Source organism: Dermochelys coriacea, chromosome 16 (genome assembly GCF_009764565.3).
Source record: "Dermochelys coriacea isolate rDerCor1 chromosome 16, rDerCor1.pri.v4, whole genome shotgun sequence".
NCBI classification, from domain to species: domain Eukaryota; kingdom Metazoa; phylum Chordata; order Testudines; family Dermochelyidae; genus Dermochelys; species Dermochelys coriacea.
In genome coordinates this window covers 4,658,897-4,683,072 of record NC_050083.1, presented here as the reverse complement: position 1 = coordinate 4,683,072, position 24,176 = coordinate 4,658,897, and the positions used below count along the sequence as shown (strand labels likewise).

Sequence of the window (24,176 nt, the reverse complement as noted above, 5' to 3'; positions counted from 1 at the left end):
GCTTGGCAGCCGCACGGCGGGGGAGGCCGGGAGCGGGGGTGGATCGACCGCAGCGTGAGTCAGCAACGCGATGCTGCTGCAGAAAAAGGCAGCGCAAGCTTAGGTCGCTTTAACAGAGCGGCTCACGGGAGAGGAGAGAGAGCTACCCCGTGCTGCTTAGGCCTCAGCTGGAGGACTGTCCGGTTTGGTCACCAAGGTAGAGAGAAGGTGGGGAGGACCCGAGGCGAGCAGCAAAGATGATCAAAGGGACGAAATGCCGGGCATGTGAGCAAAGTCCTGAAGGGACAGGACACGTTTAGTTTGGGAAAATGGAGATTAAGGGGGGAGACAAGATAGCAGTCTTCAAATATTTGAAAGGCTGCCCTAAAAAAGATGGAGAAAAGTTGTTCTCTCTTTCCACAGGGCAGGACAAGAGGCGATGGGTTCAATCCCTGTCGCTATGGGGAGGAGATTGGGTTCATTGCTTCCCCTGAAGCCTCAGGGGCACTCTGAGAACCTGCTGCAGCTGCTCAGCAGGCCCTGCCCACCCCGGCCCCGGCTGCCTGCTGTACTGAGGTGGGAGAGAGAAGAGAGTAGCTAGTTGCTCAATCAACTGCTTCTCGCTGGGAGCTCCAGGGAGAACTGGGCAGGGCAGGGCCTTGACTGGCCCTGCCTGAGCCTAGGGCAGCCTCGGGCACCAGATGGCTCCCTGCTCCCACACCAGTGTTCCCTCTCATTTTGCCACACATGTGCGGAATGAATTTTGTTATGGGCACCAATGTGGAGGTGATGTGTGACATGATCCTGTTGACACATCGCCTCCATATTGGTGCCCGTAACAAAATTATGTGGTGGGGCCAAGGGGTTCGGAGTGGGAGGAGGCTCAGGGCTGGGGCAGAGGGTGGTGGTGTGCGGGGTGGGTGAGGGCTCCGGCTGGGGATGTGTGCTCTGGGGTGGGGCCAGGGATGAAGGGTTTGGGGTGCAGGCTGCCCCGGGGATATGGCGGGGGAGAAGATTCCCACTAGCTCTCTCCCTGCAGCCATTCTAGGCTGGGGCTGTGGGATAGGTGCCTCTACCCTGGCCACAGCAGGGCCAGGCTGGGTTTGGTGCCTCTCCCCCCACTGCAGCAGGGCTGGGTTGGGACTGGGGGAGGGGTGCTTCTCCCCTGGCCGTGGCAGGCCTGGGGTGGGGGAGAGGAATCTCTCCCTGCCACAGCTGAGCACCTGCATGGCGCTGTAGAGGCTGCTGCGCAGCCACACAGCTTAGAGGGAACTGAGCCCCACACAGCTGCTAGGAGAGGTGAGAGCAACCAGCAGTTCTCTGCCCTGCCCCAGGCAGAGCAGCCTGGGGGTTACCCTAACCCACACTAGTTGGGACCCCACTCCTGCTGGGGATAGTTGGAGTAGAGCCTGCAACAGCCACTGCCCTTCCGCTTCTGATGTGCCACTCTGAACCCCACACATGCCACCTGCACCCGGGACTTTGGGAATGGTGATGTTGGAACATACTGGCTCTATGCCCACTGGAGACTCCCCTCCTCAAAGCAGTGGAATCTCCAGCAGGTCTGGCAGGTGTTTCTGCTCTCAGTGTTGGCTGCATGGTATGGATCAGAGAGTCTGCCCCAAAGTGCTGACTGTGGCCCCCTGACCCTTTTGGAATCATGTATCTGGTCCTGCGGCTGTAGGGGGTCAACTCTGCTGTTAGCCGATGACCGTGCACCCTGATACTACAGCAATGGGCAGGTACTGTAGATGTTTTTAAAAAAAACAAATAAGTGCCCGATACTGCCTCCACTGGAGTTAGTGGGAGTTTCACTTTCCCCTTGGTTGGAAGCAAGGTACACCCTGTAGTCTTTCCTGGGACACCATCACTTAAACCTCAGGCTTCAGTCTGACTTTGGTTTGTGATGTGCTACCAACGTGAGTGCCATGCACACAGGATCCCCAGCACCGAAAGAGATTAGGGAGGAAAAATCCTCTGATCAGATCTTTGTACAGTTGGTGGCACTTTGTGTCTAGCTAGTGGTTTTTTTTCCACCAAATGCATCCGATGAAGTGAGCTGTAGCTCACGAAAGCTTGCTCTAATAAATTGTTAGTCTCTAAGGTGCCACAAGTACTCCTTTTTTTTGCGAATACAGACTAACGGCTGCTACTCTGAAACCTGTCTAGCTAGTGTTGCTGTTCCCATTCTAGACAGCGAGTCACTTCTCCCGTTGTGTGGGTCCTTCACACAGCAATGTGGGGTGGGAAATATTTGAAAGCTTAGGAAAGTGGGATTGCAAATCAACAGCAGTTGGCCGGGGGCTCTAGGGCAAGACCAGGGCCTGACGCTACTTTGAAATTTTTGTCTGCAGTCAGCTCAACTTTGAGTCAACAGAGTCCCTTTACTTTGGAGCTGCTGTCAAGTCCCTTTACCTACGGAGAGGCTCGGCAGTAGTAATCATGCTACTTTGCCCCCTCTGGTGTTTCTCTTTGGAGACTCTCAAAGGTTAAGTAAGTCTCAGCACCCTTCTTTCAGCCAATGAGGTAGGCACGTATTTCCACATGTATTTTGCAGATGGGCAAACTGCAGCCCAGAGGACATGCCTGGCCCAAGGCTGCCCAACAAGGTAGCAGCGGGCCTGGGATTAGAGCCCAGAATCCCTGATGCTTGTGGTTTGTTCTAACCATTAGACAGTTCTACACCCTGGTAGTTGCTATCTGCCGAAGCATAGGTCCCTGGAACTGAACCTGAACGGAATCCTGCTGCAACTCCCGGTGACTCTCCGGAGTGGCTCCCAGCATGACTGTGCTCCTGAACTATTAGAGAGCACTCAGCTTCCCTGGGCTCTGTTGAGTAGTTTTGTCTCTTTCAGATGGCTGAACGGAGGCTCCTTGTTCTCTTTGGCAGCCAGACTGGGACAGCTCAAGATACAGCCGAGAGAATTGGCAGGGAAGCCAAGCGGCGCCACTTTCACTGCCGGGTAGAGGCCCTGGACAGTTACCTTGTGGTGAGTAGGGGAGTGAATTGAGAGCTGAGGCCGAGAAGGGCTCTGTGCAGCTTCTACGTTCATCCCTTGCCCCTGAGTTCCTTTCAGGGTGTGCTGGATAGCACCCCGGCTGCACGGCAGCTGCTTGCCCTCTGACAAGGCTTGTGCGCTGGCCTCCAAGCCCTGTTGCAGGTGCGCAAGCTCTACGCTGCTGCAAAGACTAAGAACTGGTGAAGGAGTTAAACATGCCTTTAGCTGTGTTAGCGCAAATTGGTGCCACCCTGGGTTTACTTAGAGGCATTGTCTACAAGATGAAGAGCATGAGCGTGTCCTGCAGAAACTGGGGGTGTCTGGGGCCAGAATAAGATCAAACAAAGCCACTTGCAAAAACCACAAATGGGTCTTGTTAAAACCTGCTGTTCGTGCTGTGCTGGGTGGGCTGAGAGGCTCTGACAAAGTGTGCCAAGCCCTTCTGAGCACATGGCTGTACTGCATAAACCCAGGCTTGGTTAAAGCTGCTGGATGAGATCCTGCTGTGGGGAGGATCCATCCTGTGCTCACTTGCCTGCCTGTTCCCAGAATGCTGGTGTCCTGTGTGGGAGGGCAGTGGTGGGGGGGGGGCTGGGGTTGTGCGCGTGGCTGTGCAGGGCTGGGGCTGTGTGGGGCTGTGCAGGAGGTCAGTATGTGGGTCTGGCTAGGGGGTGGTGTGCGGGGCTGGGACTGTGGAGGGGTCTGGCTGTGCAAGGGGTGGTGTGCGGGTCTCAGACTGTGGGTCTGGGTCTGGCTGTGTGGGGGGCCGTGTGGAGGGCTGTAGCTGTGCGGGGAGCAGTGTGTAGAACTGGGGCTGTGAGGTGGGGTCTGGCTATGAAAGAGGGGATCCGGTATGCAGGGCTGGGGGGGGGCGGTGTATGGCTCTGGGGCTGGGGTGCAGGGGTGTGGGCAGTGTGCACTGTCTTGTGCAGTTTGCCAGGGGCTGTTGAAGGTTGTTGGCCCTAACCGTGTGTGTCCATGTTTGTTGTGCATGCAGGCGCAGCTGATCCAGGAGCTGCTGGTGGTATTTGTGTGTGCAACCACAGGCCAAGGGGACCCGCCTGACAACATGAAGGTAGGATGTGCCATTGGCCACGACTCTTCTTTTTGGTGATTGTTTCTACCCCCAGTTTGACTCCTGTGACTGTGTTTCTGTGAGAACCGATTGTTTCCTAAACAGACAGGCAGCCGCAGGTGGCACCGGCCTGCAGCAATTTGGGGAGTGGAGGGCGGATGTGAAGGGAGTAGTGGAGGGGTGACGGGGACCAGGAGGGGAGCCAGTGATGGGGATCATGGGGCTACAGATGTCCCCCAGTCCCTGTACTCAGAGCTGCTTTGTCCTTTATCCTGTGGATGTGCCCTCCCATTGAGGGCAGACCCTTGGGGTCCTCATGTGACAATAGTCCTCTCCCAGCCTTTCTTTTGGGAGGCTTCGGGCTGAGAAGCATCCGCTACTTCTGCTGGGACATGAATGTGGAAGGGGGTGCGATCTCAGCACCTTGCTGAGTGATGATGGCCTGGGTTTGTCTGCTGTCGTGGCCAGGCAGGGCTTGCCTTGTGTTTGCCGAGTGTTCCCTGCCAACTGACACCATGGCAAAGCCGACTGTTGCTTGTTTCCTAGTGTCAGTTTGCTGGATAAACCAGAGAATCATCATATTCTGCATCTCCAAGGACTCGGCTGAACGATCGCCCAACTGAGAGAGTCTCCAGTTGATCACGGCCCCGCCTCAGCGGGATTGGGCTCAGGACAGTGTGGGGCAGGAGGGCAGAGCAGCCTGTGGATGGGTGCCTGTTGGAGCCATGCGATTCTTGACTGTGTTTGCTTGTAGAATTTCTGGCGGTTTATCTTCCGAAAGAACCTGCCCCCGCCTCCCTTTGCCAGATGGACTATGCCGTGCTGGGCCTCGGAGACTCCTCCTATCCCAAGTGAGTGGCTTGTCCCACGGCCCCTTTGCTGTATTATGCACTGAGTTCCCATTCAGGCTGCTGAAAAGTGTTGATCATTCCCTTCCCAGCCCTGAGTGCTTTGGGGTGAGGAGAGCTGTTCTGAGCCCTTTGTGTAAATCAACCGGTGATGCTTTAAAAACGTCTTATTAGAAAAGCTCAAAGTCACTAGTGGGGTCGCACACTTTGCTGGGTCTGTAGGACCCGAGGAGAGGGCAGCCGCTGTGGGGGGGCCGAGCGGTGCGTGGGGAGAAGGCAGCTTGTGCTGTGTCAGCCGCACAGCACACCAGGAAGAGGGCAGCCCGTGGGGGGGGCTGAGCGATGCGCCTGGGGAGAAGGCAGCCTGTGTGTCAGCACACAGCACACCCAGGGAGAGGGCAGCCCGTGCGGGGGGGGGGGAGGAGGGGGGCAAGCGGTGTGCCTGAGGGAGAAGGCAGCCTGTGCTGTGTGTCAGCCACACAGCACACCCAGGGAGGGGCAGCCCATGCCATGTTTCCTTCTAATTCCCAGCAGCAGAGAAGGGCTGGAGCCCAGAGGCTGTCTCCTGCGGGACCTGTGTGCAGGCAGGAGAGCTGTGGGGAAGGAGCTGTGCATGGGAGTGAGAGCCTGTTTTCTGTGCATTCAAAGCTGATTGGAGGGTGGGAGATTTTTGTATTGCCATTAAAAAAAATCCTTGAAAACCAGCCGGCCCCTCCCTGGGAGCAAGTCGAATCATGGGGACGTGCTGCGCACCAGTCCATCCCCTCAGCGGGGGAGCTCAGTCAGTCGTATTGGCTCAGCAACAGGACAGAAATGTGGATGTGGGGCCGAGCAACCAGGGCCATGAGCTATCAGGTTTGTGGGGGGGCTGGGCAGGGACCAGCCCCACTGTCGCTGCCCCAGCAGCAATGGGATGCGGGCTTCCAATGGTAAAGCCCCCCCCTCCCCAACTGGTCTGTATCTCTGTTTCTTCTTGGCCCAGGTTTAATTTTGTTGCGAAGAAGCTGCACAAGCGGCTGCAGCAGCTCGGGGCCAGCCCCATCCTGCCAGTAGCCTTGGGAGACGACCAGCACGACTTGGGGTAAGCTCACTCCCTGGGGGAGGATCCCCCCTGTGGCTTCGGTCCTCCAGCTAGTGCTAGGACTGTGAGTGCTGCAGCCATGCTCGTCCTGTAAGGCAGGCAGCACGCTCTGATGTCCCAGGGGCTCCCACCCTGCAACAGCTCTGCTCCTGCCCCTGAATCTGACTAGCTGCACTCTCAGCTGGTCCAGGCCTGGGTCCTCCCCACAGCTCTGCTTAGTTACCTGTATTTCTCTGTTTATCCCTCCTGCTCTACACACACACCTCAGTCCTTTCCTGCAGAACCCTGGCTTTCCAGGCTGGCTGCCTGTCTCCTCAGTCTCTGCTAATGCGCACACCTGGCTGCAGCCCACCCACTCGGTTCTAATCCGGGTCCCCCTGTTCCGCCCACCTCGCACTGCTGGTTTTCCATTCCTGACCCTGCAGCCCACCAATCTTCCAGTCCTGACCAGACTGCCCCTTATCCCAGCCAGTCTTGTGGTTTGTTACAACCGGCAGGCTGAATCTGCTGCACTGATTTTCACCATGATAGAAGCCAGTCACGTTGAAATAAAATCTCACCCTTTGTTCTAACTGGGTCTGCTGCTCCTGTCCAGAGGGCACTGATTTATTGTGTGTGCCTACCGAGCAGGGCAGCTGCCGAGACCTGCTACAGAACTGCACCTAACCCATGCAGAGCTATCGCCAGGTAACCCAGAACTCTTGGCCCACGGGAAAAGAGCCCCTGCAGCCTTGGTTACACCCAGGCTCATTGGGGCTGTGTCATTGCTTCAGGGAGCTCATGGGAGGCCACTGCACTTGGGTTTGAAGAGTCTCCACTCGAACTCAGGGCCTGGTTTGAGAGTCCCTCCTAGAACGCTGTCACTGTTCCAGTCTGCCGGTGTGACCTCCCGCCCCACACAACAGGGACCGGCTAGGCAGCACCTACCTGTCAGGCATCTGTATTGTCACCTCTGCCTACTGCTGCTCCTCCAAGTGGACTACACGGAGGGCCCAGCCTGGTGACCAGCCCTCCATGCTGGGAGAAGTGAACTGATGTTCAGCGCCAGCAGGGGCATCCAAGTTACATAGCTTCACTGCCACGTGCCTTCCATGGGTTCAGCTGAGTTGTGGGGGCGGGGGCTGCTGCGGCTCGCATCTCTCTGGTGCCCCTCTGGCTGACTGAAGGAACCCCGCTTGCCACACTGGGGCAGCGTTGTAGGAAGAAGGTTTCTGAGTTTGGGAGTCACAGGGAAGCAGCAGGACAGGGTCCAGCAGCAGTCCCCCCAGCCCAATGATAAAAGCCTGCTGAGTTTGTATTGTCTCCTGCAGGTCGGATGCAGTGGTTGTCCCTGGCTACTGGACTTGTGGGGAAGGATCTTACCCTTGTACCTCTGCCTCCTGGCCTTGGCATTATCAGCCCTGATGTCCTGTGAGTACCAAGAGTGGGCTCAGATCTACTGTCTTCCAGCCACTGCTGGCTAGGGAAAGCTGATTGGTTGCACATGCTGCTTGAAATACTGCTTTCCCGGTGGTCCTTGTGGGCACAGAACTCTCCAGTGCGCCGGTAGGAAGCTTCCTGCCCTAGTTGCCAGAGTCCCAGACACACCTGGACGGAGGAGGCCTTGCTTCAACCCGTCCAGCACATAGTAGAAAACAAAGGTGTCAGGCGTCTGGGGCTCAGGGACATGAGTACCAACCTCAGGGCTGACTGTCAAGGAGCAGGGCCCACCCCCCAAACTGGTTGTGGGTTATATATAGAGATTTCACCAACAAAATGTCAAGTGTGACTCAGGCATACAGCAGCCTTAGCATTGGAGTCACAGACAGTCCCCTGGATAACTCCAGTCTGGTTGCCACCACGCAAGCGCCGCTTTTTGATAAATGGTCCCTTACACCAAATCACAACAATATTCAGGTTAGTCCCGTCCCAAAGGACCAGTCACTTGCCCGGGTCAATTGCACCTTTAGATCCTGCACCAAAGACGACGCTTGTTGCAATCTTATAAATAAATTACAGTGGAACCCCCATTTATCCAATCTCATTGCGACTGGGATCAGAGTGGCTAATCAAAAATTCAGATAATCAGGAATGGGCAGGGCTCGGATTGTCAGCGTTTGCCGCCTGGGGTCACAGCCTAAGCCCACCGCTGGTCAGTTATACGAGAGTGCTAATAATGGAGGCTCGATAGGTGCGGTCTACTGTAACTAAATGGCTATTAACTAAGAAAAGAATGAGAAAGTTATTTTACAAGGTTAAAGCAGGTAAACGTACAAACAAGTTACAGTCTTATGTCTACAGCACAAAATTATTTAAATTTTCTATTCGAATTTTTGAAGCGATTTAGCACTCGGTCTGGTGTCCCCACTAAGCGCATTAATTCGGGTCAAGAGGGTGCGTCATACCAGTACGAGGTAGCTATACATATGAGGCCGCTTGCCGCCCACTGGAATTCTGGGGTTAAGCTCCCAGTGCATGATGGGGCAAAACATTGGTGGTGTTCTGGGTGTGTGTCGTCAGTCGCTCCTCCTCTGTGAAAGCTACGGCAGACAATCATTTGCTTCTTTTGGCATGCGACCATACGGCTTCAGCAGATGGTGCAGTATGGTGCACTGCTCTCCTGGTACTATGAATCCACCTTGCATTTCTTCTCATCTTTCTACGTAATCTCTATAAGAATCTACCTTTTCCTCCTCATCAACTGCTTCCAACTCTGCTCAGCCATTGTGAACCAAGCAGCACAGATTCCGCCACCAACTCTGCTCTCCTGCTCTTACACACTACCGAGCTTCTCCATGTTGTCTGTCTTGGGTCCCGCCTCTGTGAAAGCTACAGAAGACAACCATTTCCCGCCTTTTCGGCTATCGTGAACCGAACAGCAACTCTTCCGCTGCCACTCTGCTCTCCTACGTTTTGCGCCCTTTTTCCAGGATTACCCATGCAGGCACCATAGCGCAGCAAGCATGGAGCCCGCTCAGATCTCCGCTGCAGTTTTGACCATTGTAAAATACCTTGTGCATTATCCAGCAGTATGTGCAGTACCTGCAAACTGGATGAGGAAGCGACGACAGCATGATTGCTATACTGATGAGGACATGGACACAGAGGTTCCTAGAAGCACGGTGTGGCAATTGGGAGATCATGGTGGCATTGGGCCAGGTTCATGCCATAGAACACCGGTTCTAGGTCCGGGAAACAAGCATAGTGTTGCAGGTATGGGATGATTCCCAGTGGCTGCGAAACTTTCGTATGTATAGGGCCACTTCCATGGAACTTTGTGACTTGCTGTCCCCTGCCCTGAAGCGCAAAGACACCAAAATGAGAGGAGCCCTCACAGTTGAGAAGCAAGTGGCCATAGCCCTGTGGAAGCTTGCAACGCCCGACAGCTACCGGTCAGTCGGGAATCAGTTTGGAGTGGGCAAATCTACTGGGGGGCTGCGCTGCAAGTAGCCAACGCAGTCATTGACCAGCTGCTATCAAGGGCAGTGACGTTGGGAAATGTGCAGACCATCGTGGGTGGCTTTAATGTGCTAGGGTTCCCTAACTACGATGGGGGATAGACAGAACGCATATCCCTATTTTGGCCCCGGAACACCGGGGCGGCCAGTACATAAACCGCAAGGGGTAATTTTCCATGGTGCTTCAAGCACTGGTGGATGACAAGGGACATTTCACCGACATCAATGTGGGATGGCCGGGAAAGGTGCATGACGCTCGCATCTTCAGAAACTCTGGTCTGTTTGAACAGCTGCAGGAAGGGACTTGCTTCCCAGACCAGAAAATTACTGTTGGGGATGTTGAAATACCTATAGTTATCCGGGACCCAGCTACCCGGTTAATGCCATGGCTCATGAAGCCATACGCATGCACCCTGGACAGTAGTAAGGAGCAGTTCAACTATAGGCTGAGCAAGTGCAGAATGGTGGTAGAATGTGCTTTTGGACGTTTGGAAGTGTGCTGGTGCAGTTTACTGACTCAGTTAGATCTCAGCACAACCAATATTCCAGTTGTAATTGCTGCTTGTTGTGTGATCCACAATATCTGTGAGAGTAAAGGGGAGACATTTATGGTGGGTGGGAGGTTGAGGCAACTTGCCTGGAGGCCAATTTTGCACAGCCAAACAGGGCAATTAGAAGAACGCAGCAGGGCGCGCTGGGCATCAGAGAAGCTTTGAAAGCCAGTTTCATGACTGGCCAGGGTACGGTGTGACAGTTGTGTTTGTTTCTCTTGAAGTTACCCCCCCATATATATGAAAGGAAATAAAGTCACGGTTGTTTAAAAACTGTTCTTTATTATTGTTGCACAACATATTGAGAGAAATCGGAAGGTAGACCAGGGAAGTGGGGGGTATTGGGTTAGGGGAATGGAGGAGGAGGGGGGAAGGACAAGTCCAGAAACCAAATCAAAATTTCGGATATGCCAGCTTTCTGCTGCTTGTGCAGTCCTCTGGAGTTGAGTGTATGGGTCCCTGTAGCCTTTCTCCCCCCGCCCCCTGTGTTCTTGGGCGTCTGGGTGAGGAGGCTATGGAACTTGGGGAGGAGGGAGGGCGTTTATACAGGGGCTGCAGCGGCAGTCTGTGGTCTTGCTGCCTTTCCCGCGTTAGATCCACCATACGGGGAGATGTCAGTTTGCTCCCCCATGAGCTTAACCATACCATCCTGCCTGCTCTCGTCGCGCAGTCCCTTCTCTCTTCGTGTTAATTTAACGCTTTACGCGACTCCGCAATTGTTTGCCTCCATACATTAACCTGGGCCCTATCAGTATGGGAGGACTGCATGAGCTCGGCGAACATGTCGTCCCAAGTTTGTTTTTTCCACCTTCTAATCTGGACCAACCTCTGGGACGGAGTAGATAGGGGCCACATTGAAACATTTGCACCTGTGGAAGGAGAAAAGGGGAAGGTAGTATTTTAAAAGATACATTTTAGAGAACAAAGAGGACACTCTAAGTGAAACAGGCAATTCATAGTACACAGCACATGCTCTTTCTGTTAAAGGTCACATTTTGTCTCTTATACTGAAATGCCTGCCGCTTTGGTGTGAGTAAGCCATCACATGTGGTCGGGCAACAGAATTCAGCTTGCAGGCAGCCATGGTAAGCCCTAGGGGCATGTGGGGTTCTGCTTCTTCCTCATTCATTTCAATGCTTTCAAACTGCTGGGGCCCCCTTTCGCATAGCAAGCAATGCCTGGTGGGTTTGCCATATAAAAGGAGGGCCTGCAGGCTCTCTGGTATGATCGCTTCATACAATCCCCCCCCCCCGTACCCACCACATGGCTCTGATGAGGCTCTGAGCAGCGATGAGCCCTTTAAACTAAACATGAAGAGCCCAGCGGCTGGGTTTCCCCTCACCCCCCACCGCGTGGCTCCGATCAGGCTCTCACTCACCATAGATTCATAGATACGAAGGTCAGAAGGGACCATTCCGATCATCTAGTCCAACCTTCTGCACAGTGCAGGCCACAGAATCTCACCCACCCACTCCTATGAAAAACCTCACCATGTCTGAGCTATTGAACTCCTTAAATCATGGTTTAAAGACTTCAAGGAGCAGAGAAACCTCCCTCAAGTCGACCATGCCCCATGCTACAGAGGAAGGCGAAAAACTCCAGGGCCTCTCCAATCTGCCCTGGAGGAAAATTCCTTCCCGACCCCAAATATGGCGATCAGCTAAACCCTGAGCATATGGGCAAGATTCACCAGCCAGATACTACAGAAAATTCTCTCCTGGGTAACTCAGATCCCATCCATCTAATATCCCATCTCAGGGGATTAGGCCTATTTACCCTGAATATTTAAAGATCAATTACTTACCACAATCCCATTATCCCATCATACCATCTCCTCCATAAACTTATCAAGTAGAATCTTAAAACCAGATAGATCTTTTGCCCCCACTGCGTCCCTTGGAAGGCTATTCCAAACTTCACTCCTCTGATGGTTAGAAACCTTCATCTAATTCAAGTCTAAACTTCCTGGTGGCCAGTTTATACCCCTTTGTTCTTGTGTCCACATTGGTGCTGAGCTGAAATAATTCCTCTCCCTCTCCGTATTTATCCCTCTGATATAATAGAGAGCAATCATATCTCCCTCAACCTTCTTCTAGTTAGGCTAAACAAGCCAAGCTCCTTAAGTCTCCTTTCATAAGACAAGTTTTCCATTCCTCGGATCATCCTAGTAGCCCTTCTCTGTACCTGCTCCAGTTTGAATTCATCCTTTTTAAACATGGGAGACCAGAACTGCCACACTATTCCAGGTGAGGTCTCACCAGTGCCTTGTAATGGTACTAAAACCTCCTTATCCCTACTGGAAATGCCTCTCCTGATGCATCCCAAAACCGCATTAGCTTTCTTCACAGCCATATCACATGGCAGCTCATAGTTATCCTATGATCAACCAATACTCCAAGGTCCTTCTCTTCTGTTACTTCTAATTGATGCGTCCCCAACTTATAACTAAAATTCTTATTAATCCCTAAATGCATAACCTTACACTTCTCACTATTAAATTTCATCCTATTACTATTACTCCAGTTTACAAGGTCATCCAGATCCTCCTGTATAATATCCCGATCCTTCTCCGAATTGGCAATACCTCCCAGCTTTGTATCATCTGCAAACTTTATTAGCACACTCCCACTTTTTGTGCCAAGGTCAGTGATAAAAAGAATAAATAAGATTGGTCCCAAAACCGATCCCTGAGGAACTCCACTGGTAACCTCCCTCCAACCTGACAGTTCGCCTTTCAGTAGGACCCATTGCAGTCTCCCCTTTAACCAATTCCTTATCCACCTTTTAATATTCATATTGATCCCCATCTTCTCCAATTTAACTAATAATTCCCCATGTGGCACAATATCAAATGCCTTACTGAAATCTAGGTAAATGAGATCCACTGCGTTTCCTTTATCTAAAAAATCTGTTACTTTTTCAAAAAAGGAGATTAAGTTGGTTTGGCACGATCTACCTTTTGTAAAACCATATTGTATTTTGTCCCATTTACCATTGATTTCAATGTCCTTAACTAATTTCTCCTTCAAAATTTTTTCCAGGACCTTGCATACTACAGATGTCAAACTAACTGGCCTGTAGTTACCCGGATCACTTTTTTTCCTTTCTTAAAATAGGAACTATATTAGCAATTCTCCAATCATTCGGTACTACTCCTGAGTTTACAGATTCATTAAAAATTCTTGCTAATGGGCTTGCATTTCAGGTGCCAATTCCTTTAATATTCTTGGATGAAGATTATCTGGGCCCCCCGATTTAGTCCCATTAAGCTGTTTCAGTTTCGCTTCTACCTCAGATATGGTAATATCTATCTCCATATCCTCATTCCCATTTGTCATGCTACCATTATCCCTAAGATCTCTTTAGCCTTATTAAAGAGTGAGGCAAAGTATTTGTTTAGATATTGGGCCATGCCTAGATTATCTTTAACCTCCACTCCTCATTAAGCGGCCCACTTCTTCTTTCTTAGTTTTCTTCTTATTTATATGGCTATAGAACATTTTACTATTGGTTTTAATTCCCTTTGCAAGGTCCAACTCAACTCGACTTTTAGCCTGTCTCACTTTGTCCCTACATGTTCTGACCTCAATTAGGTAGCTTTCCTTGCTGATTCTCCCCATCTTCCACTCCCTGTTGCTTTCTGCTTCTTCTTAATCACCTCTCTAAGATGTTTGCTCATCCAGCTTGGTCTACAACTCCTTCCTATGAATTTTTTCCCCTTTCTTGGGATACAGGCTTCCGATAGCTTCTGCAGCTTTGATTTAAAGTAATCCCAGGCCTCTTCTACCTTTAGATCCATAAGTTCTTCAGTCCAATTCACTTCCCTAACTAATTTCCTTAATTTTTGAAAGTCAGCCCTTTTGAAATCAAAAACCCTAGTTGCAGATTTATTTTGTTAATCCTTCCATTTAGTTTGAACTGAATTAGCTCATGATCACTTGAGCCAAGATTGTCCCCTACAACCATTTCTTCTCTGAGGTCCTCGCTACTCACCAAAATTAAATCTAAAATGGCATCCCCTCTAGTCGGTTCAGCAACTACTTGATGAAGGAATCCATCAGCTATCGCATCTAGGAAATCTGAGCCCTATTATTATTACTAGTGACTTCTCCTCCAGTCTATATCTGGGAAGTTAAAGTCACGCAGTTTCCATTAGTATTTACTTTATTAAAGACATTAAAAAGGGCTCTATCCATATCTAAATTAGATCCCGGAGGTCTATAGCACACCCCAAGCACTATCGTAGGAGAGGCTTTACTAGTTTTCTTCCCCAATGTAATTTTTGCCCAGACGGACTCTGTCTTATCCATTGCATCGCTTCTTATTTCTTTACATTCTACCTCATCATTGATATACAATGCTACTACCCCCTTTACCTTTGTTTCTATCTTTCCTAAACAGCACATACCCTTCAATACCTGTAGTCCAGTCATGACTACTATTCCACCATGTTTCTGTTATCCCTATAATATCTGGTTTCACTTCCTGCCCAGTAGCTCTAGTTCCTCCATTTTGTTACCTAGGCTCCTCGCATTGGTGTACAAACATCTTAATTTTTGCTGTTTGGCCTCGCTCACATTTTGTACCCTATTAAGCACAGTCATTCTACAGCCAGTATAACCTATTAGACTAGTATCCACTCCGCCCTCGCTCCTTATATACATTCTCCTACCCACGGCTGTATCCTTTCTTACTTCGTCTTCTTCCTTCTCAATGCTAAAATCTAAACCAGAAGTGCCTTCCAGGGTCGTTGTCCAGGAGCCCGCCTTGGGAGGGGGGAGGTTGTTGGCTCCAGCGTTAACACTAGCTCCTGGCTAGGGGGGAAAACGGATTCCCCACTTGCCACCTGTGCACTGTCCTCCTCCTCCTCCTCTTCGTCTTCCAATAACTCATCCTCCTCGCTCCATGCTACTCCCCCCCTTGAAGGTGTCCACGGACAGTGGTGGGGTACTGGTGCATCACCCCCCATAATTGCATGCACAGTAGAAGCGACATGTATGGGGCTGTGCCCGTTCACCTCCATGGCTTTTTGGTACGCTTGCCTGAGCTCCTTGATTTTTGTACGACACTGCTCTGTGTCCCTGGAGTAGCCTGTATCCGTCATGGCCCTGGAGACTTTAGCGTACGTATTTGCGTTTCTTTTTTTGAACGTAGTTCTGCCATAACAGATTCGTCTCCCCAACATGTGATGAGATCCAGTACCTCCCGTTCAGACCATGCTGGAGCTCGTCTGCGAATCCAGGACTGCGTGGTCTCTTGTGATGGTGGACTCTGCATGGTCACCTGTGATGGTCACCTGTGCTGATGGTGACCAAACAGGAAATGAAATTCAAAAGTTCCCGGGGCTTTTACTTACTGCCTACTTGGCTAGTGCATCAGAGTTGAGAGTGTTATCAAGTGCGGTCACTAGGGAGCATTCTAGGATAGCTCCCAGAGGCCAGTAACGTCGAATTGCATCCACAGTACCTGTAACCTGGAACTGCGATCTCGATTTTAGCGCTACTCCATTTGCCGAGGTAGAGTACAGAAATCGGATTAAAGAGCCCTTTAAATCGAAAAAAAACGGTTTGGTCGTGTGGATGGAATCAGTTTTATTTCAAATTAAGTCGGCTAATTCCGAAATAAGCATGTACTGTAGACCAGGCCTTAGGTTTCAACAGGTAATAGAAGCTGCTGTAATACCCAAACTCTATATGTCCTCTAGGGCTAACCCACACCAAACACTGGGGATCCCTTGCTTATGCTTAGAAATCTTTCCCTCTCCAAGTCCAGTAGCATAGAGACCCAATTTCTTCTTATCATGGATTTTTATTCCCTTATCCCAGAGTTCAGGCTGATGGGATGAGTTCTTGTGCGCATCTCCTCTTCATGGGTGTGGGGGGAGCAATCACCAAAGTCTTTGTCCTCTGAGGTTTCACGATGGCTCATGTGGGCTATTTTGTGGGCAGGAATAACTGTAGGAAGGTTGTAGGAAGCCAGCCTTTACATTAATTAATGCTTCTTTCCTGTTTGGTGAGCTACACAGTCCCACAGGTTTACACTGCAAACACTTAATATAACCTCATACCATGGGGTACAGGTGTTAAGTGAGCTCAATACATGCAGCATCCTACAAACATTTCATAAAGTCTGGTTCTGTGGGTCGCATCCTTGCCCTGGGGACCCTCTCCCAGGGAACTGGGGCTCAGCTTGGTAATCTCCCCTTCCTCGGTACTGCACAGAGGCCTGGCTGGGGATGTGTGCAGGGGAAGAGGGCTCAGGCAGCCTGGGGCTGTGTTACTGTTCCATGGGACCCTGACTTCTGCCCCAGAAGAGGGGCTATGGGATACTGTGCACTCAACCACCTGCCATGCTGCATTTCTACCATGGGTCGTGTTCCCAGTCCAGGAGTCCTGCTCTCTGGAGTGGGAACATTGGGGCACCAGCAGGGGAGTCCCACTACCTCCACGGTTGGGGCCTTCTAGATGCCAGTCCATTCTCCTTTAGCTCGGGAAGGGAGAGCTTCCTCTGCTGTCCCATGGGGAAAGGCTCCATGGTGGATTCTGCACCGCTCTGTGTCCCGGGTGGGCTTTTGCTGCAGGCATTTCCCTGCCGTCCAGTCCGTGTGTCAGCAGCCTGGGGTGGCTCTCCAGCCGTACTGCTCTGCAGGGGTTCTGTGCACCTCGTCCGCACACCTCACGTCTGTGGCATGCTTGGAAGCCTTGCAGACTTACTGTGGCCTCTCTGGGACCATCTGATGCTGGAGCCTGGCTCTGGCTGCCCCAGAATGCATTTGGCCTTGGTTTTCCCTGTGGAGGATCTGGCTGCGGGGGTTCCACTTGGCAGACTGGCTGGGTTTTGCTCTCTTTTTGCATGTTTGCAGGTCTAGGGTCCCGTTTGCCCTCAGTACTGCAGAGCTAGCCTGGCTCCTGTCAGTGGTTTGGGGCACATTTGGATCCCTCTGAGTTTGGGAGTAGCCTGCAGATGGTACCAAGCAATGCTTCGGGCTTTGGGGGTGACTGGTGCTAACCAGCCCTGGCCCAGAGAGGCTATGCAATGGAGCTGACTGTGTCACATTCTTCCCTGCAGTTTACCCTCCAAGTTCACTCTGCATTTTCTGGAGGAGCGCTCCAGTGGCTGCGACAGGGGCCAGTCCCAGCAGGAGGCAGCCAGGCAGGCCCCCTCAGAGCTGCACCCCTTTGCTGCCCAGGTGGTGTCCAACCTGAGGGTCACGGCGGAATCACACTTCCAGGACGTCCGGCTCATTGAGTTTGATGTCACAGGCTCTGGGATTGAGTGAGTCACCCCTAGACCCACTGGATTTCTGTTGTACACGTGGAATGGGAGCTGACCTGGCCCCTCCTTGTGGTCACAGTGACTCTAGACCAGAGGTGGGCAAACTACGGCCCATGGGACCGTCCTGCCCGGCCCTTGAGCTCCTGGCCGGGGAGGCTGGCCCTGGCCCCTCCCCTGCTGTCCCCCCTCCCCCACAGCCATGCCGCCACACAGGCAGCGCGGCTGGCTCCATCAGGGCAGCGGGGCTGCGAGCTCCTGCCGCTCTGAGTGGCATGATAAGGGGTGGTGGTGGCGTGTGCATGCAGCAGCGAAGTTGAGTAGGAGGTCCCGGGGGCAGTCAGGGGACAGGGAGCAGGAGGCAGTTGGATGGGCGGAGGTTCTGGGGTGGGGCGGTCAGGGGATGGGGGGTTGGATAGGGCATGGGAGTCCTGGGAGGCCTCTCAGGGGTGGGGGTGTGGATAGGGATGGGGGGGCAGTCCAGGGACAGGGAGCGGGGGGGTAGGATAGGGGGTAGGGTCCCAGGGGGCCTCTCATGGGGTCAGGGGGACAGGGAGCAGGGGGGTTGGATAGGTGTGGGAGACCGGGGGGTGCTCTCCCTCCCTGCCCTTCCTCTGTTGCGGTTGGCTGTGCTGGGGGAGCTAGCACATGTGCTGCATGCCCTATAGGTACCGTGCGGGAGACGTGCTGATGGTCCAGCCCCGGAACGCCCCCGAGGACGTGCAGCAGTTCTGCCAGCTCCTGCGCCTGGATCCAGAGAGATGCTTTGTGCTGAAGCCCTCTGAGCCCGGTACACTCCCCACCCCCTGCTCCTTCCTCTCCGTGCCAGGCTGGAGCCGTTCGGCGGCTCTGCTCCAGCTCCCGTCTCTGCTCTCTTGGGCTTTGGAACCTGGGAGATTGCAGGAGAGCTAGTCAGCCACTGATGGATGGACTGTCCAGCTCTGTCTCGTGAGAGCGCTGGCCGTGTGGTCCCACTGCAGAAGTGTAAGATCGGGATTTGACCAGCAGTGTCTAGCCTGCGTCCTCACCCTCCCCTCTCCTCAGGGCATGACGGGCAGAGGGGGCCCCTCAGTTCCCCCTTTCACCTCTCACATCCTAGAGGTGCCCACGCATCTGGAGTGAGATCCACAAACACAAGACAAAAAGAAAAGGAGTACTTGTGGCACCTTAGAGACTAACAAATTTATTTGAGCATAAGCTTTCGTTACAGCTGTAGCTCACGAAAGTTTATGCTCAAATAAATTTGTTAGTCTCTAAGGTGCCACAAGTCCTCCTTTTCTTTTTGCAAATACAGACTAACACAGCTGCTACTCTGAAACCAAACACAAGACAGCTACTGTTACTGTGAGTAACTGTTACTCACTGTTACTGTGAGTCAGCACCCACTCTTTTCTGCAGCACTCCCAGCCTCCCCCATCTCAGGCTATGGGCCAAACGGGGATGGGGTGGGGAGAGGTGGCTGTGCGGGGTGGCCAGGGGAGGGGAGCAGTGAGGACTCCTCAGGCTGGCAGGGACAATGCTGTGGCCAGTTGCTCAAGCGGTTGCAGATGTGCATTGCACTCAGGTGAGTCTGCACCTAGGGAATGGAGAGCCAGAGATGGTTTTCCTGCCGCTGTTGTTCTTTGAGCTGTGGATGCAGGTGTGTGTTCCATGACCCACGCTCCATCCCTCTTCATAGTTCTAGTCTGCCTCTCTCTCTCGAGAGAGAGAACTGAGGGGGATTGGGTTGGTGCCACCCTTAAATAACCTTGGGAGACACAAAGCGCCTGCTGCCCTAACAGATGCTGCTGTAGGAAAAACATCTTAGACTCTTCCTGCATTACATGCAAACGCACCTGAGTACAGCACACGTCTGCACCCACAGCTCGAAGCACCAGTTACAGCTCAGGTAAATCACCTGTCCTGGGGAGCTTCCACTGGGTTCAACTCGACTGAGCTCCCCCATGTGCTGGCAAATCCATTTGCTGGGTTACTTTTGCTTTGGCCTCCCCTAGGAACAACTGAACCCACTTCAGCTGGCTGCAGCATCACTCCCCCACTGCGCCGTACCTGCCTTCTGCTATTGCAGAGCCTCTCCTGCTCCAGTCAGGCTCTGAGCGGAAGCAAAGCCTGAGGCAGTCCTAGGCAAGGTTGGGGGGAGCTCCTTGGGCAGCTGTGCAGCCAGGTTTCTTGCCCCTTACTTGGGTCAGTGCCAGCCTCAAGAGCTCTCTTGGCCTCATCCCTTCCCTTGCAGGAACCCCCCTTCCTGCCCACTTGCCGCAGCCATGCACCATCCAGCACCTGGTTGCCTGCTACCTGGACATTTCCTGTGTTCCCCGTCGCTCTTTCTTCGAGCTCTTGTCCTGGTTCTCGCCAAACGAACTGGAGCGTGAGAAGCTGCAGGAATTCAGCTCTGCGCAGGGCCAGGAGGAGCTCTACAGCTACTGCAACCGGCCCCGCAGGACCACCCTGGAGGTAGGGCAGCTGGAGGAACCTGCTGGGGAGAGTGGGGACTTTCTATAGGGCACTGCATTGAGTTCTTGGCTCTGCTTGGCCGTGCCCCTCTCCCTGAAGCTGGACAAATGGAGACAAAGTAAGGTGCAGATATTTTACAGCGAGGGTCAATAAGGGCCGTGTGCCTGCTCCACCATTGCCCTGGCTGGGCAGCAGGTCAGCCCTTGCGGAGGAGTGTGCCTCTGGCGCAGTCCCTGCAATGGCCAAGAGCAGAACCCTAGGCAGCCCTGGGGGCCAAGGAGGGGTGCGGTAAATGCTCATTTACAAGGGCACCGTGACCTGGACATTCCCTGACTTAAACTTAATTTGCAACTTTGCTGTTCCCTTCCCACAGATTTTTTTCCTATGGAATTTCCCAGGTTTTTTAATGCGGGGGAGGAAGGACAAGAAAAGAACCTTCTTTATGGGCTTAGGCTGTTTGGCCAGGAAGCCCTAGACACCAGCAGCGAGGTTGGGCTTGCATGCCCCAGTGCTGAAACTGTGTCCTGTACTTAGCACTCTCCACATTCCAGGTGCCCTTTCCTCGATGCGGAGAACTCTGTGAACGAGGCAAGGCTGGGAGCCCACAGAGGGCTCTGGTGTGGGGGGGCAGAGTACAAGCACATCTGGAGCCACCTACCGGTGCTGAGGGTGTGGCTGCAGGCTGCCCTGCTCCCAGGAGAACTGAGTGGTAGTGTATAGAGTCAGAGACTTCCAGGCTAGAAGGGACCGTTGTGATCATCTCGTCTGACCCCTGCATCACACAGGCCAGAGACCTGCCCACAATCATCCCTAGCAGACTAGTTAGACAAACATCCAACCTTGATATAAAATAGCCAGTGATGGGAACTCCACCACGACCACTGGTGAATTGTTCCAAAGGTTAATTATTCCCACTGTTAAAAACGTCTGTCTTCGTTCCAGTCTGAATTTGTCCAGCTTCAACTTCCAGCTACTGGGCCATGTTACACCTTTCTCTGCTAGATTGAAGAGCCCATTATTAAATATTTGTTCCCCAGTTAGGTACTTATTGACTGGTTAAGCTAAATAGACTGAGCTCCTTGAGTGTCACTCTAAGGCAGGTTTTCTAATCCTCGTATCATTCTCATGGCTCTTCTCTGAACCCTCTCCAGTTTGTCAATATCCTTCCTGTGTAGGGAGGGTGTCGGGCATATGCCATCTGTGTCATTACCAGCATTGGACAGCTAAGTAAAGGGCTGCTTCTGCCAGGCTTAGGAGTTTGTCTCCATGGGCCCATCCCAAAGGAAGGGCAGACCATCTCCCTGGTCCTATCCTCCTTTCTCACATCTCTTTGGTGTTCCCAGGTCCTCTGCGATTTCCCTCACACCGCTTGTGCTGTTCCGGTTGACTACCTGCTGGACATCATCCCCCGGATCCAGCCCCGTGCCTTTTCCATCGCCTCCTCCATGCTGGTAAGGAGCTCCAGCATTCCTGTTCTCCCACGTAGTTCGCTGGGACTAGGACTAACAACTTGCTGCCCCGAGAAGGCTCTTCACTCGGGACCCCAACAGTGCCCAGAGAGGAAGGAGCTGTCTGCTCCTGTATCCTGCAGACATCCACAACTCTCGCAGGCTCCGCCCCTTGCTGTGGGGACTGTTGAATGGCTAATTCTGTGGGGCACCAACCTCCAGCTCTGGCTACTCACGGTTCCTCACTCCTGCACCCCGGGAGTCGCAGGAGCTTTGGGGTTGAATGTAGCCAAAGGGATGGGCCCTGTATTTCCCCTGCCCTATGGACAGAAGGCTGCGTTGAGGTGAGGGGTGTCTGGACTGGGCATGCCGCACGTGGGGACTGGCCACCCTGCACGCTGGCTATGGGGTGACAGTGGTATTGTATTGCCAGCATGGTTCAGGTAAGGCAGTGGGTGTAGTCGCTGCCTGTTGCCACAGTAGAGGGACTAAGGAGCCTGTGTGGGGCGAGTGACAGCGTGAAGATGAGCTGAAGAGTTGCCCAGTAGCCAGTTGGTTTTCCCTTCCGTCCTGGGGTTCTTAAGCTTTGGGGCTGGCAGTCTCCTCGGTCTAGCTGTGTCGAGGGCTTCTCCCGGATTCTCTCCGCATCCGAGGTTCCTGTGCATGCAGGGAGCTGGCCAGTCAGGGGTGTCAAAGCAGAGCTTTGGAAAGGAGGAATTCCCTGTTTGCTGTCAAAATGGCAGCCTCAGGCTAGGAAGTACATCCCGGGTGGGGAGAGCACGGGGCCCAGGAACTGCCTCCCCAGTCTGACCACTGGCCCCTTCCTGCAAACCAGTGCTCCAGCCGCTCCTGTGTCCCATCTCCTGCCGCATCAGCAGAGCCCGTCAGTCCCTCTGATTCTGCACCACCCCCCCGTACTCATCTCTGGCTGGGCCAGGTGCCCTTTGTGGGGTTTTGCCCTGGTCTTCCATGGTGTTAGTCGGGAGGGCCTGGCTGACTCTGCTCAGCCCAGCACCCAGGCTGCTCTGGCTTGGGCCACTGTTTCACATTGCACCTTTCTGCTCCCAGGCTCTCCCCAACAGACTCCAGATCCTCCTGGCTGTGGTGCAGTACAAGACTCGCCTCAGCAAACCCCGACGTGGCCTCTGCTCTACCTGGCTGGCATCCCTTAACCCTCAGCAAGGTAACTGGTCATTCGGTATCACAGGCAGAGCTCTAGGTGCTCCACTGCTCCTAGGCTATGGGCATGCCCCCTTCTGTGTCAGAGAGAGCCTGCATGGAGTTGGGCATGGGTTAGCTTGGTGAGAGGCCAAACGCGCTCCCTCCCTCTTCTTCATGGTACTTTGTGAACAGTGACCCACTGCCCTGCTTTCCTCTTGACACGCAGCCCCTCTTTGACTGGCCCCACCCTAAGGACCCGAACTACCTCTCCCTCTTCCGAACCCTCCTGCAGAACAAATGCTGAGTCCAGCCTCCAGGGGTCCTGCACTGACACTGGGCAGGCAAGTGTTTTCCCTTAAATGCATCACCCTTTTCCCATCTCTCCCTCCCTGGGCATAGCCCTCTGCTCCCTCATGGGGATCCCCGAGAAGGAGATGGGGGGCAGTAGTCATCCCTTTGTCAGGGTAGCTGACCTTCCCACGCTGCTCTCACCGAGGTCAATCCTGCCCCCCGAATGCCATCATCGGGGTGACCAATTCTCCAGCACTGTCCTCCTGCCCACGGGGGCCAGGTCTTGCGAGGAGCTGGCCCTGGTGCTGCTACCTGCTGCGCCCACTGTCGTGGTCTCTGGGGGTTTCACTCCCAGCGCCTGGTATGAACAATGAAGATTTTGGCTCCATGGATGGAAGAACGATGGGGTCATATTTAATCTATCTCCCCAAACGCCCTGTGCGTGCCCACAGGGGCTGCAGCACTTAGTGGGTTCCTCGGGCCCATAACATGCAGTTTGCTGCTTCCTCTCTGCTCCATCTGTAACTTCTCCATATAGCGCAGGATAATGGTTGGCTGGCACAGGGCCGAGCTGCCCCCAGGGCAGTGCTCTGCTAGGCAGACGCCTGTCACTTGCATTGCAGTTGCAGTTCTAGGGCCTGCTGTGGTTGAGGCATGACTATACCTAGCCTGTTCCTTTTGCAGGGGATGTCCGGGTGCCTCTGTGGGTGAAGAGGGGAGGAATGAAGTTCCCTACCGAGCCAGACACCCCCATCATCATGATTGGCCCTGGCACGGGAGTGGCACCCTTCAGAGCAGCCATACAGGAGCGTGTTGCACATGGCAGGAAGGGTGAGGAGCTTGCCTGGGAATGATTCCTGCAGGCCCCCCTCCTTGCAGCTGAGGAGTGCGCCTGGGGCAGGGGGAGGGGGCGCCGGGGAGGGGTGCGCCGGGGGAGGTGGGAGGGGGTGGCTCAGGAGATCGGATACAAGAAGTGGACCAGAATAAATTGTCCGTACATAGTGGGACATAGTGACTGCACAAGGCCCGAGAAGAGGGGGGCCCCTCAGATTGGAGGGTCTATGTTCTGGGGAGGGGCAATTCTTATGTCCCTTCAGGCTGTGGGTGGGGGACAGAACCTTGGAGGCTGGGGAATCCCTGGTGGGGCTGGTAAATTATCCTATGTCCCGTGGCAAAGAGCAGGGCAGGCCAGAGCAAGGGCCAATATCGGACACAGGGCTGCTGTACGTGCTCAGAGCTGCCCTTATCTGAACGGCAGTCCATGGAGTCCACAGGTCCCAGCAGGCTTCCTTTTGAGCCTCAAGGGTTTGACTGGAGTGCAAGCATTGCATGCTAGGCCCTGTTGTCTCCACAGACGGCCCCTGGGATTAAGGATGAAAGCGAACAGTTCATGTAGGCCAGAGCCAGTCCTGGGCAATTTCCTGCATGGTTCTGCTTTGGATGGGGCCTTCTCTAGAGCATCTCGTAGGCTGCCCTGTAGGGCTGGGCCCAGTGCCCTCCATGGCTGGCTCCTGACGTTTGCTCCCCTCCCCGCACCCTGGGGGAGGCTGGCTGTGTCTCCGCTCAGAGTCGAGTCCTTG

The 24,176-nt window shown here is 53.4% G+C and overlaps 1 protein-coding gene across 1 annotated transcript in view; it reads left to right on the top strand.

Annotated features, from left to right (window-relative positions):
* Window positions 1-24,176, top strand: part of NDOR1 (NADPH dependent diflavin oxidoreductase 1) — a 38,636-nt gene that overhangs the window by 259 nt on the left and 14,201 nt on the right. Inside the window, 14 exon segments of the mRNA XM_038374081.2 lie at window positions 2,835-2,969; window positions 3,976-4,053; window positions 4,808-4,841; window positions 4,844-4,904; window positions 5,884-5,982; window positions 7,293-7,306; window positions 7,309-7,341; window positions 7,344-7,392; window positions 17,039-17,245; window positions 17,911-18,032; window positions 19,476-19,696; window positions 21,040-21,147; window positions 22,213-22,327; window positions 23,281-23,427. Of these exon segments, the coding sequence (XP_038230009.1) occupies window positions 2,835-2,969; window positions 3,976-4,053; window positions 4,808-4,841; window positions 4,844-4,904; window positions 5,884-5,982; window positions 7,293-7,306; window positions 7,309-7,341; window positions 7,344-7,392; window positions 17,039-17,245; window positions 17,911-18,032; window positions 19,476-19,696; window positions 21,040-21,147; window positions 22,213-22,327; window positions 23,281-23,427 (1,423 nt within the window).